The 24379-nt window shown below is 47.2% G+C and overlaps 1 protein-coding gene across 1 annotated transcript in view; it reads left to right on the forward strand.

Moving 5' to 3' along the window:
* FAM120A (family with sequence similarity 120 member A) overlaps nucleotides 1–24379 on the forward strand; it is a 98540-nt gene that overhangs the window by 44001 nt on the left and 30160 nt on the right. Inside the window, exons 6-10 of the mRNA XM_072959123.1 lie at nucleotides 2990–3087; nucleotides 3327–3604; nucleotides 14653–14740; nucleotides 17384–17611; nucleotides 20230–20404. Of these exons, the coding sequence (XP_072815224.1) occupies nucleotides 2990–3087; nucleotides 3327–3604; nucleotides 14653–14740; nucleotides 17384–17611; nucleotides 20230–20404 (867 nt within the window). The remainder of the gene's footprint in view (nucleotides 1–2989; nucleotides 3088–3326; nucleotides 3605–14652; nucleotides 14741–17383; nucleotides 17612–20229; nucleotides 20405–24379) is intronic.

The raw sequence follows: 24379 nt of genomic DNA on the forward strand, positions 1-24379 counted from the left end.
CACCATCCCCTTTTTAAATCTTAATTTAGAGAAAAGCTGGTTAGCTTCGCACAGGCATAGTAGGTAATTCAAAGGCGTGGACACTGAACAGCCTGTCCTATCTCCCAGCGTTCAGCTAACTGAACACAGCTGCGAGGGCTTGATTCTTTATTCTCAAAGCCTTTAATATTTAAATATGTTTAAATTATGACAGTATTTTTCATATGGTAATTAAACACTTTTTTTTTCCTCTTTCGTCTGTCTTCAGTCTGCCTACTTTTGTAACAGAAGCCTACCTTTCTTAGTAAGTATTTGTGAAAGGAAGAGAATGAGAACCTGGTGGTGTTAATCTCCACTCCGTGAACTGGTGTCAGTTCTGAGAAGGATGTGCTTGTCACACAGAAGGCAGACAGTGGCCCCGCGTAGCCGCGTGAGGGCATGAAGAACAAGAACCGATTTGCAGGAAGGGGTCAGATTGCAGAGGCAGGCCGCTGCTTGTGAGGCCATTTCCGAGGCCCTCAGAGGAATATAGACCAATTCATTCACTTAATACACGAAGTTAGGATAGAACAGTAACCAGTTCTGAGGGTTCTCAAAGGTTTATTTGGGGTCAGTATTGAAATACGATCTTAGAAAATGTTCTTTCCTTGGAAATCTTTGCTTTTAAGTTTAGTTCTGTGTGTGTTTTTATTTGGCAGGAGTTGTTTTGCTTTTATTTTTTTTTTTAAAGGGAAGTTTATAGCATTATAATGGCCCAGCATAGAGTGGAACATAAATGTTCGTCTTCACTTGAATGCTGCTGCCTAATTGAAGAAGGAAGTCTCTCACTTTTCGTGCTCTGTGAAATCAGGTGTGGTAGGCCGGCTGCGGGAGGTTGTAAACTGGGCTTTGCACAGAGCTTGCATGGATTTCTCAATACTCTTTTGCCCGAGATCTGGTTACCATTCAGAATCACCTGCGAAGGGACTTTACTAGTCACAGGATCTTATATATCATACTCGGAGCTTTGGAACTCATGGGCTTACTGTTTGATCGAGAGTGTGTCGTGTGTGTGTGTGAGCACACATGAATGTGCACGTGTGTATGTGTGGTGTTCGTGTGAGTGGTGGACGTGTGTGTGCATGTGTGTGAGCATGTGGGCGCGTATGTGCATGTGCCTCCAGCCCCGTCTGCACACGGGCCAGCATTACCGTTCCCAGCTTCTCGTCCTGCAGCCGTCTCTGTTCAGTGCAACTGGAGGCTGGCCAAGCCTTCTGTTCATGCAAGCCAGATCAGAGGGCTGTGGCATTTCCAGCTCGAGTGCCAGACACTTGGAAAGGGGATCTTCCAACAGATTGTGGCCTCTGGGGCCCATGAGTCTGCTGGGGAAGTGAGAAGTGAGCAATGGCCCCAGCCCCCGTGCTCCCGGTGTCCGTGCGACCCTGGACTGGATTGGCTCAGGGAACCCCAGATTAGGCATCGGTGGGAGTTTCCTTTCAGAGAATGAGAAAGAGGATTTGGGTACCTTATTTTTGTCGTTAACTTGAATGTGTTTGTTTATCTTAGCAAGTTGGTGGGGTGAGAGGTGATGCTTTGTGGGTTGGGCTTCTTACCTGCTGTTGTTCAGATTTCAAGGTCAGAGAGACACTCTTCCTGATAGATGACATTTGCGTTGAGGTATCTCTACGCTTGGTTTTGTCCTGTTGTTAAAAGAAACCTCTGGAAGAGACCGTGTAGGTGGTCTCCAGTAGGATCTGTGGTGTGTCCTCACAGGATGTGGGTTGTCGCTGTGTCTCCTGCAGTCTGAGCCCTAATGACACTCATGGTCGGGTCTCCCCACACCCCTAGGCCTGCCTCACAGCCCGATGTCACAAGCACCCCGCACCTGATTGTTCAGCAAGTGACCAGAGCCCTGAGGTGTTGCTGCATTTCTATCACATTAGTAAATAGTGATATTTTGAAGTATTTTTGACATCAGGGCCACACTCATCTCCCGTCACCCCATGCCGGGGGCATTGCCTTGCTGGCCAGCTGCACCCCGGCCCCCGCCCTCCTCAGATCCACAAGGAGACTGAGTGTTGTGGGTCTGGAGGTTTCTGGACCTTGGGCTGAGTTCACTGCTTGATGCCGTGTCTTTAAGCCGACCTGGGACCCAGTCCTGAGGTTGTGTTCGGAGCTGCTTCTCCACGTGGCTTCCATTCGGTGTCTGACTGTTACGCGTTAGCATTAGGGTAATGATGAGCAAACGTTTGGCCAGCGTACATCAGAGCGGGTTTACAAAGTCGTGTTGTAAGCACAGAATCCCACATTATCGATCCTGCAGTGAGTGTGTAACTTGATCATGGTTTTCTTAACAATGAAGAACAAGCCGAAAGTATAGGCAGTAACTATCACATTTCACTTTTTATATTTAAAATCTCGCCAGTAGCTAAGAATCTAATTGCAGTTTAAATAGGAAAACCCCATTGCTTCCCATGTGGAAGGGGAAGCACTCTGTCCCGCTTTGTTCCTTTAGTGCCTACAGGACGTACTACAGGGCTTCCAGCGCTGTCAGCAGCGAGCAGAGGGAGAACGCTAAAGACAGGGACAAACCAGGCGCTCACGGAGAGGAGCGAGAGTAAAAACTATCAGAATTAATTGAAAATTCGTAGAAGTTAGAATTCCAACCCCAGTGTATAAAATTGATCATCATAAGATTAAGTTTTTTAAAAAAAATTTTTAGCAGGGAGGTAATTAGATTTTTTAATTTATTTTTTTATTTCAATGGCCGTATTGGGGATTGAACCCAGGACCTCATGGATGCTAAGCAAGCACTTTACCACTGAGCTATACCCTCCCCCCCAGATTAAGTATCTTTTAATGTTAAGCGACATAAATTTCTAAAGGTTTCTGGGAAGTGGGGCCAGTGGCGTGCTGGCACCTGAGGAGGTACGAGACACGTGGGGACATGTGCTAGCAACTATGGTGTCATGGGGAAGTGCTCTTCTGCTCACAGTTGTTTTATTGTTTTCTTTCCATGTTGATAAAACAGCCAGACCAAATCCATTTGGAATGCCTGGGATAGTGCCACCATATGTCCCCCCCCAGATGCTCAACATTCCACAGACCTCTCTGCAAGCCAAGCCTGTGGTAAGGCCTTTCCTTTCCTTCTGCAGCTGGCCTGCCCAGCCTTGGTGGGGGCAGCTGCCTTGAAAGCTCCCTATGCAGCAAATCTTAATGAACAGTAAAATAATTTCTTAAACTTCTGATATGTGCAGCAGATCCCAGTGTTTGTTGAACTAAAACTTAGCCAAGACCAGGCAACGTTGACGTGTGCCGGGCCGTGCAGGCTGTGTGCACACATGTGTGATCTGTGCCCTCTGTTTCAGGCCCCACAGGTCCCCAGCCCAGGTGCTCCGGGCCAGGGTCCACACCCATACAGCCTCGCTGAGCCGGCTCTCACCTTGGACACGAGCGGGAAGAATCTGACTGAGCAGAACTACAGTAACATTCCTCACGAAGGAAAACATACTCCGCTGTATGAACGGTCCTCCCCGATCAACCCAGCGCCCAGCGGCAGCCCCAACCATGTGGACTCCGCGTACTTTCCTGGTTCTTCTACGTCGTCGTCTTCCGATAATGACGAAGGCGGTGGAGGAGCTGCAAAGTGAGTGGTGCTTCCCAGCAGTGTAGCTGCCGCCCTAGGCTTCTTAAGTTGCTTGTGTTCCCTGGGGAGGCTGCCTTCTGTCTGGCCGGCCCGTGGCACTGATTGTTGTGCCCAAAGATGCAGGTTGTTGTGGGTGGGTGACAGGTTACTCTGTGCTTGGACCAGGGCGCCTCAAACAGAGAAAGGAGGTCACACATTTCCTCAGGGCTTCCAAGGCTGAAAACCTGTACTACACCAGCCAGAAGCCTTGCGCGCCACCCCCCACCCCCCTTTTGGGGTGGAATCTTGGGAAACTTTTGTGTTTGTGTGACCACCAAATGTGGTGGAGTATCTAGCCAACTTCTGCCTGACCCTTTTTCTCCCCTGGGCTGTGATTTCCCCTAGACGCAGCCTGGAAAGCATTTCAAGTTAGTCTCCTGTGGCTTTCAGTCTCTTGGCTCCTGGATTGAAAGGAAATCAGAATTTCCTTTCCCCCCGAATTCAAAAACTTGAATCTGAGCTCAGCAGCTCATAGGACCGTTCTTGGAATAACACTGTTCACCCAACCAAAACCCATGGGAAGCTGCCAGACCCAGGTTGGAATTCTCCCTGCAGAGAAGTGTTTTCAACAATGTGTGTTTCTGAGCAAATGATTTTCAAATGCGTAATTTTTTAGAATCTGATTGAGCAAGTCTTAGTACACAGTCCTCCTCCTCCCTTCACATAGCCTTACGTTTCTAGGAAACCTGATTCACAAAAAGAAAGATAAACGAAGAAAACAAGAGTCTTCCCTTCACATCTTTGTCTCTCTCTCCTGGGTGTGAGCTCTGATTCACAGGTAGACATCCAGGGCTAGTTACTGCTGTGTTGATTTCCACTGTAAGAAAACCTGAGACATAGTTTCCAGTCTTCCTGGAGGTTCATGCGGGTGTGTCCCTTGAAGCCAGAGATTTTTCCTCTTTCGTCTTCTTTTGCTCCATCTGTAAAATGGGCACTAAGTCCACTGACTTTGGGCATCAGCTGCTGAGGAGTTCGCTGCCATCCAAGGGTGTGAGCGCTTGTGGGGCAGAGAAGCATAAAATGCACCAACGTTTGTTTACTTGCTGTCTGTGCAACCCTAAGCTTTTAAAGTGAAGTAAAGAGCTGTCATTTAGCATTCCAACTTTTAGTCTCCTTGAAAGGTAATTTTTTAAGTCCTACTGAATGAGAATTGCCGTGTTTGGGCTCAGAAATCTGCATGTGTAAAGGAGCCCATGTGACTCTTCAGCACAGGGAACTTTTTTGTTTTTTTTTTAATATTTTCACGTTTTATTTATTTTTATTGAAATGTAGCTGATTTACAATGTTTTAGGTGTACAGCAAAGCAATTCGGTTGTACATATACATACATATATATGTATGTACGTATATATATGTGTTTTAGATTCTTTTTCCTTTTCTATCATTACAGAAAATCGCATATAGTTCCTAGCACAGGAAAGTTGGAGGGCAGCTGATAGATGTCTCAGAAGCCCTTTCACTCTAAGGAACTCTGAACTTTCTTTTAAAAATGGACTCATGTCAGCAAGATGAAGGTATCTGTGGTACAGGTTCACCTTAGTAAGACGCATCCTTTCTAGAAATAAGACCCGGAGCAGAAGTATGTGCTTTGTGGCTCAGAGACTGTGCTGGTGAGGAGCGTGGGAGAGGCTGTGGTCTGGGGCGGTTGGGCAGCAGTCCTGTTCTGTTGGGTAGGGATGCAGAGATCATGCGAGCTGCCCGCTCCGCTTGGCAAGCTGCCCTGCCAGGATACAGGCTGAATTTGAGTGAGTAAGGTTGCTTGAGAGCCCCTCCCTTCACTTGTGCTCATCCAGCTCTGCCCTGGTCCCAAAGGTCCCTACCAGCGCCACCTGCGCTGGGCTTCTTCCTCAGTCTGAGTCGTCTCTCCACCCTGTCAGCTCTCTAGCACTGAGCTGTCTGTACTCCTGACTGGGGGCATTTTATTCTGGTTTTCTGGAGGCGCCTTTAGGAGGTGAACTCCATATGTGGGGTTGGCATGGGTGTCTCACCGTCTTGTGGTGTGAATTGTGGTGAAATAGACAGAGCACAACCACCGCCTGGGCTCAAAAGGTCGGGTTGTGTGACCTCGCAATGTCTTCATTTCCTGCGATCTGCTTTTCCACTTACTATAACAAATAAGAGACAGGCATGTTACAGTGGAGAGGAAGGAGGGAAGGAAGAGGGGTCAGGGAGCCTGTGCCAGAGGCTTCAGGGTCATAAGCCAGGCAGCGTAGGACCTGGGGTCAGCCCTGTTAACGGGCGTCCCTTGCTCATGGTGGCAGGATGTTAAGAAGGGCAGTGTTTGTGATTTCAGGCTGAGGATTCTGGTTGAATCCGTTGTGTGTGTGCACTTTTTGAGGCCATGCATAGGACAGATGATTGCCCTCCTAGTTCAAAACTAAGGGGCACTAAGTCAGGATTTGGTTTACCTTTGGTTTGGACTTGATTTGGGACCCCTGGACCTACACCATGCTCTCAGGATGAGACTATCCAGGATGAGACCAGAGGGAATGAAATCATCCATTCATTTAGCCAAGCAACATTTGAGCACTTGCTGTCTGCAGGCAGCACAGACAGGGTGTGGTGATGGGAGCTCTGAAAAGAAGTGAACAGACAAAACGAACAGATAGACCCAGGTGGTGAGTGTGCGAAGAACACACCAGAGTGGGACTGGAGGAGGGGTTGCTTCCAGAGAGGCAAGGTTTGAGCTGTGACTGAGCGAGGAGAGAGCTGGACCAGTGTGTGGTGTGAAAGGGGAAGCCGGTGTGGCTGTGGTGTCCCGATGAGCAGGAGATCAAGCGGGGTGGAGTCTGAATTCTGTTCTGAGTGTGATGGGCAACCTCCAGTGTTTGCTTAGAATGGCCCTGGGGCTAGAAAGATCCCAGCGGCTTCTTTGGAAATGAGTTTGCTCCGGTCTGCTTGCTTTGGGGACGGACAGGTGTCGAGGTGGCCAGGCCATTTAGCTCGGGAAGTTACTGCTTAGTTGAACTGAAGCGCCTCTGGTCATGCCAGCTTCAGATGGACCGTAGAAGCATTTGTCACCGACTTGTACGACAGCAGAGGAGGGGGTCCTGCGCCACCCCAGGCTGGTGTGCCCTTTCCTGTCCGATTCCCGCAGACATCGGCGTTCCTTCTGCCGTCTTCCTCACAGTACCAGTAAGTGATCCTGTATGTGGGAGAACCCACAAAATAAGTAACCTCGTTTCCCCAGTGGAAGAGCAGGGGGATTCTTTTAAAGGATGGTGCTGACAGGCGATGGGGACTGTTACAGAATAAAAGAGAATTAACTCCCCACCCCCACATATAAAAAACCCAGCTTCCCACAAATCGAACAAACAACTGTTTTTTACGGCAAAGAATATAAACATACAGTTCCCAGAGGAAACACAGATGGTCAATAATGTGAAAGAATGTTGTTCACTCTCACTTAAAAAAGCATAAAGGACTGCAACTTAAAACATAACAAGATACTTTTTTTGTATATAAACATTTTTTAATTGAGTTATAGTCATTTTACAATGTTGTGTCAAATTCCAGTGTAGAGCTCAATTTTTCAGTTATACATGAACATACATACATTCATTGTCACATTCTCTTTCGCTGTGAGCCACCACAAGATCCTATATATATTTCCCTGTGCTACACAGTGCAATCTTGTTTATCTCAAGATACTTTTCTTAACCTATAAAATTGGCAAATACTGTTTTTTTTTCTAACTTTAAAATTTTTTTTATTGGGTTAGTTTACAATGTTGTGCCAATTTCTGGTGTACAGCACAATTCTTCAGTCAAACATGAACATACATATATTCATCTTCATATTCTTTTTCACCATGAGCTTCTACAAGATCTTGAATATATTTCCCTGTGCTATACAGTATAAACTCGTTGATCTATTTTATATATACCTGTCAGTATCTGCAAATCTCGAACTCCCAGAGGTTTTTAAAGATAAAGTTCAGTGGGGAAAATTGGTGGAGTTGGTAGGGCGTGAGGTGTCAGCTCTCCTGGCAGGTCCTTGGCGTTTGTGGTCAGTGGGACCCACAGGTGTCCGAGGGCTGTGGGTGTTCCTCCTGGGAGGGTGGTCTGCGCCGTCTGTGTGCAGAGGTGGGGGTGGGGGAGCGTTTAAGAGCAAAAGATGTGTGAGTGCCCCAGATGCCAACGATAGAGACATTCCTTCCAGAGAATACTGTGGAGCCTCTCCAAAGAGCGTTCCCGATGTGAAAGGCAGTTCAGGCTAAGGTGTCCCGTGGAGGAGCTGCCGGGAGTGACAGTGCCTCCTGGCTCGTCTGCAGGCGCAGATCGCTATGTGTGTATGTGTGTATCTGTAAGTTTGTACGCACTCGGCACACGTGTGCACACGGCAGGCCCTGTCCTTTATCTCCCTCCCTTGTTTTAATACCTTACCTAGCATTTTAGCCTCTTGAGCTGGGAGAGTTCAGGTGTCTTTCCCACCTCACTCCTGGAACGGCATCCTGGGTTGTTGCCCTCTTGAAGCTGACACGTGTCTATGCTGGACGAGGCGTCTTGGGCTGTGAGAGGCCCCCTGCGCACAGCTGTGGTGAGTCCGGTGTCTCACCAGGCCTGAGACGAGCTGCGTGGCCCCCTGCTGAAGCTGTGCCAAGTCTGCTCAGTGACATCGCCCTTCACTGCCGGAAATGCCACCTTCTGCTGTTGGCTGTGGCTCTGTGTCGAAGGACAAAGGCCACCGGGCAGCTATTTCAGACAAGTTATTCTGGAGTAAAATAAGAAAGAAATGTGCTGCCTTCTAACTAAATAATTTTTTCCCTCCTATTTCTTTTCTTAGGGTGTCACCAGCATATATTTCTTTTTATGTTCTTGGTTAAAATTAAAAAAAAAAAACCCACAGGCTGTATTCTTGTTTTTCTTCTCTTCCTTCCTAGTCTTTGTCAGATCTTTGTAATTCTCTTCTGGTTGAATTGAGAATTACAACTGAATCCTTGTGGAAGTGTTTATATTATTTTCATAAATTCATTGGCTTTTAGAATTTGAATCTGGTCTGAGGTGGCTAATTTGCAGTTTTCAGTTGTTTCATATCTTTTTAAAATTACCACCTCAATACAAAGTTATAGAATTCAGGCATTAGACTCTGCACCATAGCAAATCGCTCAAGGTCCCACCTCTAGAGATACAGCTATTTTCAAAATATTGGTGAATATTTAAGCATCTTATTTTTCGCCACATATACTAACATTGGGTTCTTACAATAATGTGACCTTAAGGACAGCAACTTGCCTTTTTTTCCTCTTCTTCCTTTTTATACTTTCTACACTTAAGTGTATATTCTTATTTGTGTGTGTAAATGTAAATATGTATTTGTACACTGAATATTGCTTCAGTGTTTTTACCGATCCTGATTGACATTTTCAAATGAATATTTAGAAGTCCTGTTAGGAGAGGAGACTGACTTCTTTTTTCCCACTTTGTGGCTTCGTTTATAGATTTGCTCTCTTTCCCTACATATTTACATAGACCTCAATTTCGAGGTACCGTGTCACGGGGGCATCTTTGCGTAAGCTTATCAGCAGGGCTGCACGTGTGCCCTGCTGGACCAGGTCTGGGCTGCGGAACGTTGTTGTCAGTGCCCGAGGGACTGCTGAGCAGTGCTGAGACCCAGCGCTGTCCCCCAGCCTCCCGAGCTGGTCCTGCCAGGTGCTGCTGTGTGACCCGGAGCTCCCTGGGTGGGCCCAGTACACCCGGTGCAGACGGGAGGCCTCTGCGCTGTCTGTGATCTAGATCAGCTGATGAGTAGCCACGGTAAGTTATAGCTAATGCTGTTATTTACAAGACAACTGTGGGTGCAACTAGAAATCAGGACAGTGATTTCATCCTTCATGTAAATGTCCAAAGAATTTCACTTGGCGCCCTTGATCTGGCATCCCGGGAACACGCTTCTTCTGATCTTCCTTCCTTTAAGTGATACTGGTGTTTTTCTTCTACTTCAAGTCCTGTCCATCTCCCTTTCCAAAGAAACCATGTGGTTTGCAAAGACAAACTACATTTCACCCCACCCTAGGGCACCCAGTGTCAGACAGGCTAAATACAGCTGCAGGTTTTTCCTTTCAGACTGTCCGGCTGTTGTGCCAGACAAATGGCTACTTTATATTTTGACTTTTTAACGTAAGGGGACATTTCTAGTATCTTCTCAGGAAAACTATTCTAAATTATTTTTATTGTTGGCAAAAACTAGTAATCACATTGCCCTCACAGGGAGAGGGTCTGTGTATGTTCTCGCCACCTGCTGACCCACGTGGGCATTTTATGTCGAGCTCAGCTAACTCAGTTAGGTCTCTGAACCTTCACTTGTGTATGGAGAAAGCGTGAGAAGTCCTGACAAGCACGTAAGAGCTGCATTCAGAACAAGGGCCCCATGTGACTGCTGCGCAGGAATGAGACCAGTACGTTTCTGTTACTGATTTTTTATGAAGAAGTTGCATGTGTGACAGTAGCTCGTTGTTTGGGGCATAAGGAGGCTGTACCTGCAAGGGTGTCTGTATGTGCCTCCCTTGTCACAGGGAGCTCAAATCTTCACGCTCTGTTGTAGGTGCACCTGACCACTAGGCCCCCTCTCTGGAACTCCGGGCGGTCTGTTGAATGAGAACAGGCTGTGGATCAAGTCTCTCTTCCATTCCCGAGTTGGGGAGCAGATAGAAATGAAAACGGGCACACTTGTTAAAAGCTTCACTCGGTTTGACCGTAACTGTGACCTGAAACACACACCCCAGATACTGCTGCTGAGGATTTGATCTTTTCCCTTTCGTTCAGTTTTTTGCTTCTTCCCTTCTGGTTTTGATTTGCCTTTTCTTTTTTTCCCCATTGACAAGTAAGTCAGCCTGTGGTCTATGCTGTCTTCCTCTCCTGTTGCACAAAAGCAAATTGCTCCCATGGCAGGGGCCATGAGCGGGAAGTCGCTGTGACAGGTCAGACGCTTCTGCACTTGGTGTAAGTGGACGCCAGTCAGTTTCCAGCCTAGTATCACCAACCTGCTGACTCCAAAAACGTGTGGGGGAGAATTTCAGTGGTTAGGACATTTTGCTACTTTGAACCAGCTTTAGTGCAGGAAAAGCCCCAGTGCCCTGGGGTGAAGCGAGCCCTTGCAGCGCCTCCTGAGGGTCCACAGAGCCTGGTGATGTGATGCTGGCCTTTCTCTTTGCCGCCGATCTGGGCGTGAGGGTCGTTCTCTACTGTCAATCGTCTGCTGCATCACGAGTGCATCTGTGTAAAACCCCTTGGGATGGCCTTTTTGTAAGAGCTTGCGGTGATGTCTGGAGTGGGGGGTCTGGGTTTGAATCCAGTCACTGTCACTATGACTACGAGTGGATGCCTCTTCTCTGAACCTGAATTTTCCCAGCAGGGTGTTACGCCTTAGGGTGTGCAGGAAATTCAACTCAAGAACACATGCAGGCGCCCTGCCCGGGCCGGTCCACTTTCCTGTGGCCTGTGTGTGGGTCTCAGGAGGGCTTCCCAGGGCACAACTGGTGAAACGTCACATTGACGTTAACAGATCCAAGTGTGGTTATGAGGTGGGAGCAGTTGTGCAGAGTGGAACCTGACTCAGTACAGAAAGGGTCTGAAACCTCTCATCCATCTTGTTCTTCGAGGCAAGAAGGTGTTTGTTGTATTCAGAAACTCTTTTTCTTAAGTTGTAAAGTAATGTAGTTATGCTATTGAAATATTCTGGACTTTTAAAAAATTGGCCATTGTCAAGATGCTCTTCAGGCAGAATTTTAGATTATTTAGTTCAGTATCAGAGGGGTTTATGAGCTTCTAGATTATGACATCATTTTTAGTTTGATAATCTGTATAAAACAAATCTCAGATTTATAAATAAAAATTCTGTGTGATCTTAGGTGGGACAAGCTTCCTGCTTCAGTAGCATGGCATGGCTCCCTGCCGGACATTGTTCCTGTGTGCTTGCTGGCGGCGTCCACGTTAGAGACCTGGGGCCCGTCACTAGGGCTGTGTGTTTGAGGGGCTGCGTGTTTAATGAGCATTCCTTTGTTGTGCTGTATAAAAGAGAAACCAGATTTTATACTTTCTTTGCCATATGCCTTTAGGCTACAGTTAACGTGATTTATTCATTCAACAATTGGACACTTGTTTGTAGTGACCATAAGATCTTCATGGAGTTTATAACTGCGTGATGGAAAACAGACAGTAATTAGAAATAGTGCTCAATATGAGGCATGCCATGAAGGAAACACAGAAATGAAAATAGCATTTCTATTTTCATTTGATTCTGGTCAGGGAAGGCTGCACCCAGTTGTAGCCAAGTCTTCAAGTTGAAGCATCACGTATAAAAGCTTCAGTCTATCACGAGGAGGGAGGAGTGGCAGTCCAGCAGGGCATAGGAAATATTTGCAATCCATAAACCTGCAAAGAACTTATGTTGAGAACATATAATGACTTCTTTTAAGTCCATAAGAATAATCTGCACAGTACTTTCTGTAGAATATTTGAGCAGGCATGTCACAAAAGAAGATGTCACACATGGAATGACGCTCATCTTCATCACTGTCAGAGAGGTGCACATAAGACTATGCTGGCATTCGTAGCATCCCCTCCCGGAAGGCTGACACGAGAACCACCGAAGATACTGAGTGCATCAGGGCAGGGATCTCCTGCAGGGCTGGGTTGTAGACCCAGCTGTGGCACGCCCCCACAGTGGAATGTGTGCAGCATCAAGACTGCACCAGCACTGTGTGCGGTAATGTTGTGGAGCCAAAACTGCTGGATCCGAAAAAGTGTGCAGTTGCGTGATTCTATTTATATGGTGTTCAAAACCAGGTAGACGCAATCTTCGCTGTTAGAAGTCAGAGTAACTGTTACCCTTGTCTCTGGAGCAGATCAAGAAGGGAATTCTGGGGTGTCAGCCCTGTGTCTTGATTTGGTTGCTTACATGGTCTGTTCAGTTTGTGGACATCCATTCAGCTGTTCACTTGTGACTAGTGCATTTTGTAGGTATGTTTTACTTAAATGTTTAAAATTGTAGGTAATAAACGTATTTCTTTATATATCCTATAAGTATCCAAGTAATTTGTTCTAAAATTTCACCACATAATTGTCACTGACTTGTTTATGAACAAGTAGTTAAGCAGCTCTGTTTAGACCACATGCTAGATGACTTCAGGGCCGCTAACCTTTCCTCCCCATTACTTGAATACCCACCTTGGATGTGTGTATGACAAGATCGTCCACCTTCTGTCCCCCTATTTGACAGGTCCTGGCGCAGTTGTCACGTAACATGTCCTGACAGGCAGACACTCAATTGAAAATTGATCAACTAATCTGTTTCTCTAACTTCTTACCTCCTCACTCATGTCATAGCCACTCTGCTCCTCTCTCGGATTAAACAGATGGATCACTATGCTTTTGGAATACTTGCCTTTAGATGCCTTCTCCTCATCACTGGGGTTTCTTCTGCTTTTGCAAAGTTGTAGCCTGAGATTGCACACATGAGTAGCAAACTTGGACAGAGCAGTGGTTTCCCTGAGTCCCCCTGCTGAAGACTGGGAGCCTGGATGCTGGATAACTGGGCATCTGGGCTGCTTATTTCATGTGGAGGTACTGGGGTTTACCATCCCATGACTGGGATCATGGAGCTAGAATGAGGCTCTGGGATACCACATCGCAGGACACGAGTCTTGGTTTAAGATGGGACAGCCTTCTCATCTCTCCTCTTCTTTTTGCAACTGCTCTTTTTTTTTCAGTAGAACTAAAATGAAGTCGATTGGAAGACAGAATTAGCAGGTCTTAAAACTCTGTTACGTGGGTCAGTTAGAAAGGCAAAACAAATAAATGCTTTGTGCATTGGCTTGCCTTTTGGCCAACACTGGTGTTAGAAGATGATTTTTGGCATGGAACCCTGCAGGGGGAGGGACAAGTGAAGGGTGGCTGCGTGATGTGGCCTCAGCGGTCCCCACAGCAGGGCAGCATCCCCTCCCTGCTCAATTCCCTCTAGATTTCCCTGCTCCCTCCAGGATAATGCTTTCCACAAAATTTGCCTGGGGACTGCAGTAAACTTCCTTTTACATTATGGCCCATAACACACAAAAGAACAAAGAATTTGTAAAGTTAAACCATTCATATTACGTTTGCTACATCTGGTCTGTTCCGTTTTATTTATTTTTTTGAAAGCTTGTTAAATCCATTACATTGTTTTCTCAGGCTACTAGTGGATCACAACCCGCAGTGTTTTGTGTGTTTTGTGTTTTTTTTTTTTGAGTTATAGTCAGTTTACAATGTTGTGTCAATTTCCAGTGTAGAGCACAATTTTTCAGTTATACATGAACATACATATATTCATTGTCACACAACCCATAGTTTTTTTAAGAATGCTGATTGAAATACCTCATTCTGGCATTTAAGATACTCTATCATCTTCCCCATTTCTTTCCCCCACTTTCACTTTGCCGAGTAAAATCATCCCCCAAATAAGAGTCAGTCAGCTCCGTGTCCGCTGAGCTCACCAAATCCGTTCCCTCTTCTTGGGTCTGGGAGGCGCCTTCCCACCTCGGCCTGGCCTGTGTGAGTTACCCTAGCCTGAGCTCCCTTGCCCCCTTCCACGTGTAGGCTGGAATGCCCCCATCAGTTGTCACTTGCCATATAATACCTTGCATTTGTTTGTAAATTATGAGTGATATGTGATCCAGATAGCATTTAATCTTCAAGTGCCGGGCAGTTCTCAGTTAAATGTGATTCCGTATTTGTCCAAGCTGACTGAGCCCCACAACGCTGGCAGGTCCTGGGCCACCTTCAAGCCGCGCGGTGAGCCGTAGGTTAGGTGCTTTATTTCTTCTTCACAGTGAGTGGTTACCACCCGCCTGTTTGCAGTAGGCAGAAAGTGTCCCCATGATAGGGTTCCCTTTGGAGACACCCTGCTGGGGGCGGGGAGATCAGTAAAGCATGAGGCATCGTTGAGCCTGTGGGCTCGGTCCCGGCACTTGTCGTCCTGAGCGTGTGTGGGAGGTGGTCGACAACTGTCAGTAATTTTATTCATCTTATGTTCAGCCATATCAGTGGGAACAAAATTGGCTGGGAGAAGACAGGAAGCCATTCAGAGCCTCAAGCACGGGGAGACCCAGGAGACCAAACAAAGGTAGTAACTCTATGCCTTTTATTCTTTCAAATTCTCATTCTCTCAGCATGTGACACTAGGGATTGGTTTAAAGTTAAATGCTCTGTCTTTTTTTAAGCATATTATGACTAATATATTGGCAGGGGTGAGAGGGGAGGGGACTCACAGGCGCTGGCCAGGGTGAGAGGGGAGGGGGTTCACAGACCCTGGCTGGGGTGAGAGGGGAGGGGGGCTCACAGACACTGGCTGGGGTGAGAGGGGAGGGGGCTCACAGACACTGGCCGGGGTGAGAGGGGAGGGGGCTCACAGATACTGGCAGGGGTGAGAGGGGAGGGGGCTCACAGGCGCTGGCCGGGGTGAGAGGGGAGGGGGCTCACAGACACTGGCAGGGGTGAGAGGGAAGGGGGCTCACAGGCGCTGGCCGGGATGAGAGGGGAGGGGGCTCACAGGCTCTGGCCGGGATGAGAGGGGAGGGGGTTCACAGACACTGGCTGGGGTGAGAGGGGAGGGGGCTCACAGACACTGGCCGGGGTGAGAGGGGAGGGGGCTCACAGATACTGGCAGGGGTGAGAGGGGAGGGGGCTCACAGATAACTGGCAGGGGTGAGAGGGGAGGGGGCTCACAGGCGCTGGCCGGGATGACAGGGGAGGGGGTTCACAGACACTGGTTGGGGTGAGGGGAGGGGGGCTCACAGACACTGGCCGGGGTGAGAGGAGAGGGGGCTCACAGGCGCTGGCAGGGGTGAGAGGGGAGGGGGCTCACAGACACTGGCTGGGGTGAGAGGGGAGGGGGCTCACAGATACTGGCAGGGGTGAGAGGGGAGGGGACTCACAGGAGCTGGCCGGGATGAGAGGGGAGGGGGTTCACAGACACTGGCTGGGGTGAGAGGGGAGGAGGCTCACAGTGCTGGCAGGGGTGAGAGGGGAGGGGGCTCACAGACACTGGCAGGGATGAGAGGGGAGGGGGCTCACAGGCGCTGGCAGGGGTGAGAGGAGAGGGGGCTCACAGGCACTGGCAGGGGTGAGAGGGTAGGGGGCCCACAGGCGCTGGCAGGGGTGAGAGGGGAGGAGGAGCCCCAGGGCTATGCTGCCGTCAGCCAGCTTTCTTGCACAGGGCAGGGTGGTGGCTGTGGTGACCCTCCACTGCCTGCTGACTGCATAGTCTTGTCAAGAACTTAGAGCCTTCCAGAGCCCTTCTTTTTTGTAGGGTTTTTGTGATGATTGAGAAAGCACCTGAGATGTATGCAATAAAAACAAAAGTAAACTAATTTTACTTCCCCTTTTTTTCCCTATTTCTACCTATCAATATCGATCTCTGGAAATACCTTTTTAACTTACGAAAGGACATCTGTCCCCACATGAGATCACTGAGGATGAGCTGGTCTCTGGCAGGAAGAGGGCTTGTCTTCCATCCACAGAATGGAATCCATAGAATATATAGAATATCAGAGATCTGTGTAAATCTCTGAAATATTCGACTGTTGAATGACTATCCTGCAAATAAATAACAGAAGCGCTTTCTGGATACCTACTGTTTGCAAAACACCTTCCAAATTATTTTCAGTTATGTCTGCATTCTGTGGAATGGAAAGTATAGAAAACACTCATGAATTATCCACGAGTTATTCTTAAGACTGATTTTGGCATTTTGTGTCTTAAAGGATAAAATTAAGCACTCATTACATACTATTGTAAAAATACATTTTGTTCCAAAGTAGAAAAATGTCTATTTTTTAAGGTGCCAGAGAATCACGTAATAGGCAATTGTTATTTCCAGTATTTTTGTGAGAAAAAAATTTATTGTGAAAATAATGGCGGCTTTGGTAAACAATTCAGACTTGGCTAAATTTGATAAAATTTATAACGAAAAAACTAAGGGTCTCCTCCTGCCTTCCCTTCCCTTGGTCCTGCTGCTCTGCAGCCATCCAGCACTGACATCGTCATTTGGTGTCCACACTGTTTCCTGTTCATGTACATAGAGCCTGTGTTTTGGTGATTGGTGATTCACCATGCATGTATTTCTATGTCAGTATACATTGATCTGACTCATCATTTTTAATGGGATTAACTTACTCTTTAGTTTTGATTTTTGGCGAGCAAAAATACCCAAGAGAATGCCTGAGGTTGGGTTTTTGTTTCTTCAAATACCAGCTGGTGGTGGTGGTGAAGAGCGGGCCTGACTCGCACCTACGTTTGAGTCCCAGTTCCACGAGCTTCTGGTCTCGTTACTGTGGACAAGTGACGTATCCTCTTGGAGCATTGATTTCTTCATCTGTAGAGAGGATGATGCTTACTTAGTTTAGGAACAGTCTCCCCAGAAAGCGAAACACAGAAATTGGCCACATGGGGAGCCAGATGGGACGGGGAAGGCTGTCCAGGGATTCGCAACTACAGAAAGCCATTCACCCCCTGGGGGGCCCAAGGGAGGAATCGTGGGTAGGGGTCACCCAGCAGAAGCCGCAGCGGTCCTCCGGGCTCCCACCCGCAACACAGGCACAGTGGGCATCCCCCCGTCTGAGGAGTGGGTCGGAGCTGCCGTGTGCTCGGTGGTGAAGTCGCAGTCACGGCTCTCTGGACAGGGCGCTGTGCTGCACGTGGATAGACGGGTTAAAGGAGTGGAAACGTGCCATGAACCCGTCTTCCCCTCTCCCCCGTTGCTCTGTAGGCAGAAGGCTCGTCCACTGCCTCTTCTGGCAGCCAGCTTGCTGAAGGAAAGGGGAGCCAGATTGGCACTGTTCAGCCAATTCCATGCCTCCTGTCCATGCCCACCAGGAACCACATGGACATCACCACCCCGCCCCTGCCCCCCGTCGCGCCCGAGGTGCTGAGAGTGGCCGAGCACCGGCACAAGAAGGGGCTCATGTACCCCTACATCTTCCACGTCCTGACGAAGGTACGCACAGGGGCTGGGGGTGTGGCCGTCGTCTCCCAGTGCTCGTTCCTGCGGAGTGTGCCCTCTTGTTCCGTTTGGAACTGTTTTTTACCTGACAAGCTATTTGAAACGAAGTGCATTTTCTCCTTTCTAAACTGTGAGGAAAAAAAAGATGGATATTTCTGTCCACGAACACAATGAAAGAACTCGGGAAAAGTCTTATTTTCCTCCTCAATTTAATGTCAAATATTTTGAAACATCTAATTACTGATGCCTCGTGTAATTTTCTGACTTGTAATTTTATTCTTTTTACCTCTCATTTCAATTTTTCCTGCACCATGTTTATGCCGTAGTGTCAGGTTTAACTGATGTCACCTACGCTATCTGATTTCGTATCATCTGTCCCAGAAATACCCCACTTCTGAGTGGCTGATAGCGCTTCGTGTACTTTCGCTTGTTCCTCTGTCTCACTGAGTACAGTCTGAATAACACAGCAAAAATGGAATACAGGATTTTGTAGCACAACATAAAATTTCACTTTACTAGTATTTTACCAAGTGTATGCTTAAATCGACACACAGCGTGCCATTAACTGTTTCTAAATCTTGGTGTCTTGAGTAGAACTGTGTGTATTTAAATTTCCTCAGTGGTTTGCAGGCTTCATGTTTATAATCATAGACCCCAAATTTAGTAAGCTACCTTGGTGACCAGATTTCTCATGCAGAATTAATTCATTGCTCTATGTATTTTTAGCATGTTTCCATCAGTGTCCATCCCACCACGTGTGATCGGGCTTTTTTCTCCCTACTTTCTGCAGTCCGTCTGTGGTTTGTAAAATGGAGTCATTAAGTACAAGTCACTCGCATGCCACAGCACTCCTGAGCTGCACTTGAACTGTTAACTGACTAATTTGAACTGCTTACTTCTACATTTTATAAATTAAAGGACACGAAGAATATTGTATTTTATAAAATAAAGGACGTGAAGACGAGTAGAATTTATTCAAGTCCTTCAATTTATTTTTAAATTGTAATTACGTCCAAGTCTCATCCGTAATTTGATATGGGTATGCATGTATGGTATCACTTTTCAGATTATGGTTATAAAGTAAACATTTTATTTTTCAGGTCCAACGTAAATTATAAGGGTAAGTGAAAGTTACTCCTGCGGGAAAAGGATTTTGCTAAGTTTAAAGGGACCAAGGTTTGGGAAGATTGTGCCCTTGCTCTGTGGGATTGTTTGGAATATAAGGTCCCTGGACTCCCTGCTGGCTGTGCCCTGCCATGCTGGTGGGTCTGACCTGGGGATCAGTCTGAGTGATGCAAACTGCCTGTCCACCTCTTCTGTACTCACCGATTTCAAGGGCAAATGATGATTAAATGACTGTGGTTGAGAAAAGTAAACTTGACTGTCTTCAGATTTTAAAGTGCCACCTAAAATTTTTTGATATACTAGGGGAAAAGTTTAGATTAAAATGTTTGCTGTTTTCCTGGGAGCTGAGTAGCTCTAGTATTAAATTGTCCAGGCAGAGACATTTGCAATAAAGTGAAGCTTCATAGTAAGAATGCAGAGGTCAAATCCTCATAGTATTGAGAGAGATAGTATTTGTGGGTTGAGCTGGTTAACCACATGCAGCTGCTAGATTAATGAGTATGAAGGTACTGCTAAGGGAGAAGACCAATTTTGAAATTAAGTTTACGTGAAAGAAAAAGCAAATGTAAAGAAATTACTCGGAGTATATATATATCAATAAATTTAATAGACATTGGAGGTCATAAATTTATTTATATGTTATGAACATACGTAAATAAAATTCCTTGTAAAATCTCTTGACGTACCTTGACACCATGAAATATCTGAGACAGGACCACTGCATTTTCAATGGTGTCAAGTGCAGGTGGTCGCTGAGGTCATCTGTCTCCTGGAAGCATGGTCCTGCACCATGGCACAGCCCCTGCCATGTTGGCAGAGGGGGTGGGGGAGTGAACAGAGCAGGGCTTCCTTCATTTTCTGCCCCTAAGGGCTGTCATGCCCTCTTACTCAGTGAGACGCGTCTGTCAGGTACTTGGCCGCACTAGGGCAGAGGCCTTAAACATGCCGAACACTTTAAAAATGAGTGACACTGAAGAGAGTTCTCTTAGGTAGAGCATTTTTGCGCATGGTAATTTTTTATGGAAGGGAAAAAGATAAATTCGACCATGTTATTTTCAGGATGCTCATTTTGTGAATTTCATATTATAGGTCATTGAAAATGATGAGTTTCATTACGTGTGACCATCCTGACTTGTGCATAAAATCTGCCCGTTCTCAGCATTTTCTATTCTTTTTGTTGTCTGATGTTATCTGTCTAGATTGCTTCAAAGACTTTGGGATCATCTACATGGTTTTCGTTTGTTCTTGATTCCAGATTAAAACTAAAACAATGTAGATTTTATTTTGACTCTTTGAGCGTATGTTTTGACTACAACCTGCTAAATGAACTCTCCCTAAACATCTCGATGTAGGCAACTTGTTAAGCAATTGATTTGGAATAGAATTGCAATTTCATTAACTGGAGATAATACAGTATATTTCTGTGAGTTTATTGTAAATTCAACATGAAAAATGTGCAATATTATTCTGCTTTCTTCCATGCAAAGGGTGAAATCAAAATTGCTGTTTCTATTGAAGATGAAGCCAGCAAAGACCTGCCTCCCGCCGCCCTGCTCTATAGGCCAGTTCGTCAGTATGTTTACGGAGTCCTGTTTAGCTTGGCAGAAAGCAGAAAGAAAACTGAGAGACTTGCTTTTAGAAAGAACAGACTTCCACCAGAATGTATGTACTGTAAAATCCATTGTTTGTTTTCCTCGGTACCTCGTAATCGCTTGTGCATTTTCTAAAGCCTTAGAAAGATCGTGACTGAGTCCACCTTGAGTGCCCCCACGTTGAGGAGGTGGGCTTCACTGGGGCTCTTAGGAAAGGAGGACACGCCACGGGATTTTTTTCCTCAGTGACATACCAGCAATGGTGGTTATTCAGTAAAACGATAAAACAGCAGGTTTGCCCTTTAAACTGCACGTTGATCTGGAGACAGCCCCAATGATTGCTGTCCTGCTGTGGTTAGCCTGTACCAGGCAGAGCGGTAGCAGGGTCTGCTCTGGCATGCACGAGATGTGGTTCGCTCTTTGCAGAAGCCAGTGTTCCTGGGAGGGTCCCACCGGCAGTCCACTGGGCCGCTCTGCGCTGTTGGCGTGTCGCTGCGCACATCCCTGAAGCTGAGAGGGGACTTGTAATGATGATCCCCCTCGGAGGCCTCCAGCTGATCGACTCTGGGGGTGGAAGGGGAAGTGGGAAGACAGAAACTGTTGTTTGAGCGTTGGCAAAAGTTGAAGTCGGAGTATTCGCTCTCCTCGTGGGCAGTGTAATATTTTGGGGAAATCATGCCTTTCTGTTATCGGTGATTTTATCTACTAATGTAGGGAATGTAAAAGTCACTGTGCCTTCAGTAGGAAATAGAGAAAAGTTTCCCAGAACATGCAGTCTAAAATAATATTTTGAACTGTGGAAACTGTAGACTACTAGATCATCCTCTAAACAAAGGATATTTAGTGACACATCACCTGCTTGTGTGGCAGGTCAGTGCAGGCCTGCTGACCCGGGTGAAGCTGACCAGCTCAGGGGCAAGTGTGGGAGTGGGTCTTACCCTTGGAACTCAAACCTAGAGAGATCCTGGCAATGCCAAAAGCTTAGTTCAGTAGATTTTAAGTTTTCTGTTTCCGATGACCGTGATGAAACTGTGGTTCTGGAAGCCTTTAAAATGAAGCGTCTGATACTACCCTCGCTTGAAGGTGGCCATACTGAGAGTGGCTGCCGAACTGTTTGTGTGACCACAGCTGGTAAAGGTGATGCGTCGGCTGCCCTGGTCAGGGCTCGGGACGCCATGTGCAACACGAGTGTTGTCAGTGGACACGCTTTTCAAAGGCCTGGTGTGTTCCGGATGCACATGTCCTCTCTTCTCACAGTGTGTGGCTTATTCGCTAGGAAAGAAGGACCTTTTGCACTTTGCATGGGATTGCTCAGCCTTCTGTGCTGTGACCCTGACTTCAGTCCGCCGCCGGCCCTGACCAACCTCGTCCCTGTGGCCCCGTTGGGTCTCTGTCGGGCCTAGGATGCTGTGTGCCATGCAGCCCCACTTCCTGCCATGTCCTCAGCTCTGTGACACTGCGGTGACTTTGCTGGTGAAAGGCTGCTCTTTCATCTGCTTGTGTGTTCCAGAAGCATGGTTATCTCTGTGCAGCAGACGCCTCAGGACTTTTCACTGACCCCATCCTGGGGACCCTCAGGTAGCTCCCAGGACAGGCTCCCCATGGCCGTATTTGTGAGTATGGCTGGTGTGCTCTGTTCCTGCTCTCGGCATTGGGTGGTGTGCACCCCTCAGGTCTGGTGTGATTGTCCCTGTCCCCTGCAGTTCAGGGAGCTTCAGGTGCCAGGTGCTCTCAGGAAGTAGGAGTGTTGCTCTCTTCCGCCCTGCTGCATGTCTGCAGTTTTGAAACATGGTCGGACAAACACACAGTTGTCAGCACACAGCATGCTCACTCCCTCATTGCTTAATTGTAGTTTGTCCTGCTGGCCTGGGAGAGGCTGGCCTGTTAGCAGACAATAGTATTGGAAAGCAGAAGCCAGTGGACGGTGTTGACTAAATGGACCAGCATCCTCTGAGCATAAGCCAGAGAGAGGCCAACTGTGAGGAAGGGCTGAGTGTGCAGACCACACAGTAGGGCCTGGTGCTGCTCTCCAAGGGGAATGACAGGGTCAGCTTGCCTGTGGCAGGCCAGTTGTAGCTGGGGCTGGAGGGCGTGGGGAGTGGCGTGATCAAGGGAAGAAAAGAGAAGAAGGATGGTCGGGTCTGGGGTGACCGGACGGAGGTGGCTTGAGCTCATTTGGATGGGGAAGGCCCCAGGGAGTACTAAGGAAAGGAGGAGGAAGGTGTACCTGTGTGCGATGGATGGGAGAAGGCCGTAGCTTCAGAGAGAATTCAGCAGGCGTGTCTTTCTCCTTTCCTTCTGCCTCCACTGACTCCCCTCTCCTCTGCCTTCTTTTCAAGGATGGGCGACGGTTGTCCGTTACCGCTGTTACTTTTGGCCAGTGGGAAACACCGACTAATGGTGGTACCAATTCAGGTTTCCATGCGTGCAGCTTCTACTAAGTGACTATGCGTTTTACTCTTCTTGTGAAGAAAATACTGTACGCTTTCTTGAAGGCCTGGATGAGATGGGACAATGACAATGTCGGGTCATGTGAAGAGAGGCTGACCTTGAACGGCCTCTTGGGAGTTCTTGGTTGCCAAGACTTGAGAGTATGTTGAAATCTTGTTTTACTGATGCTTACTTTTAGATCATACGTAGATGAAATGAAACGAGTGGCACCTTGCGGGAGATTTGTAAGCCACGTGACAGTGCGCCATGCGGTCCTTGGGACAGGTTTGTCCTTTGGATGCCCGCTGGCTTTGCCGTCCACTTTGATGGTCCGGTAACCAGGACCGAGCTGGGTGGGCTCCGGGTAAACCCACCAACTCAAGTGGGTGATGCAGCCGCTTCTGAATGTGAGGGCTTTGATCTAACGTGGCCTCAGAACGCTCTGCGTACAGATGCACGATTCTGGGGTGGTTACTGAGACGATCAGGAGTTTCCTGAAGATGGCTTTATTGTCAGAGCGAATGAGTCAAAGGGCACATTGAAGTCTAAAGGGTTGTTCAAAAATACTTGACCCTTACTAGATGTAAGACATGTGTCCATTTGGAAATCTCGTCTCTTAATTAAGGCCCATGATAAAGTGTTCATGAGCAACAATGGATTTTTGTGGGACTTACCAGAGTTTCTTTTTAAAGTCATTATATGGTTACAGTAGGATATCTACAATCAGATCCTTAAAAAAACAGCAGCCTCTGAAGGTCCTGATGAATCACATGCTGCCAGTTTGTTTTCTATTCCTTTTTGTCCATTTCTAGGTTCTATCATTTTACTTTGGTAAATTCATCAGAATACTTGTTTTATTGTGGGAACTACTGTGGAATTCAAAGTCCTGCCAGTGGGGCAAGCAGAAGGTGTTGACCTGACACAGGCAGATTCTCCCAGATGTGCTGGATGGTGACAGTGGCAGTTGCTATGGGGAGACACAGGACCAGGGAGCTTTCTCTGCAGCTGCTGGAATACAGGCCGGGCCTGGAGACAGGTGCCTGGGTCTGAGCCAGCCCTGGCCCTGAGGCCTTCATGGGTGAACTCCAGACGCTCTCCAGCCCTGAAAGCAGCTCTGGCCTTTGCTGCCCTGGGGCGGGGAGGCGCTCCCCCATCACCCAGGCACTGGGGTCCCCCCCCAGGTGCTCCCTCAGGGTGAATGGGAGGGGCCACAAGAAAGGGGTCAGGTTCTAAAAAGACTACAAGGGTAATGAATCACTTCAGCTATACCTGAAGAGTTAAAAAAAATCCAGGAAGCGATTTGCACATTTTAAAATTATTGTCCTCTTAATAAAACTGGCTTCTGTTTTCTCTAAGTCTTCCCAGTACCTCAAGATTAGGTAAAAGAAACAGAGTTATAGAAAATAGATGAGACATAAATTATAAACACATGAGTTGTATTTATGGAATAGGAAACAAGTTTATGTACTGTGTGTAGTATGTACTATGCTTATCTGTATTTTCCCATATTTCCTCTACTTTTTAAACTATCAGGAAAAGTCAAAAGGAACATTGATTTTTTTTTTCTCCTCTTGGTCCAATTTGCTTTAGGAATTTTGTTAGTGCTAATAGTTGG

This window comes from Vicugna pacos, chromosome 4, assembly GCF_048564905.1.
Source record: "Vicugna pacos chromosome 4, VicPac4, whole genome shotgun sequence".
In the NCBI taxonomy this organism is placed as follows: Eukaryota; Metazoa; Chordata; class Mammalia; order Artiodactyla; family Camelidae; genus Vicugna; species Vicugna pacos.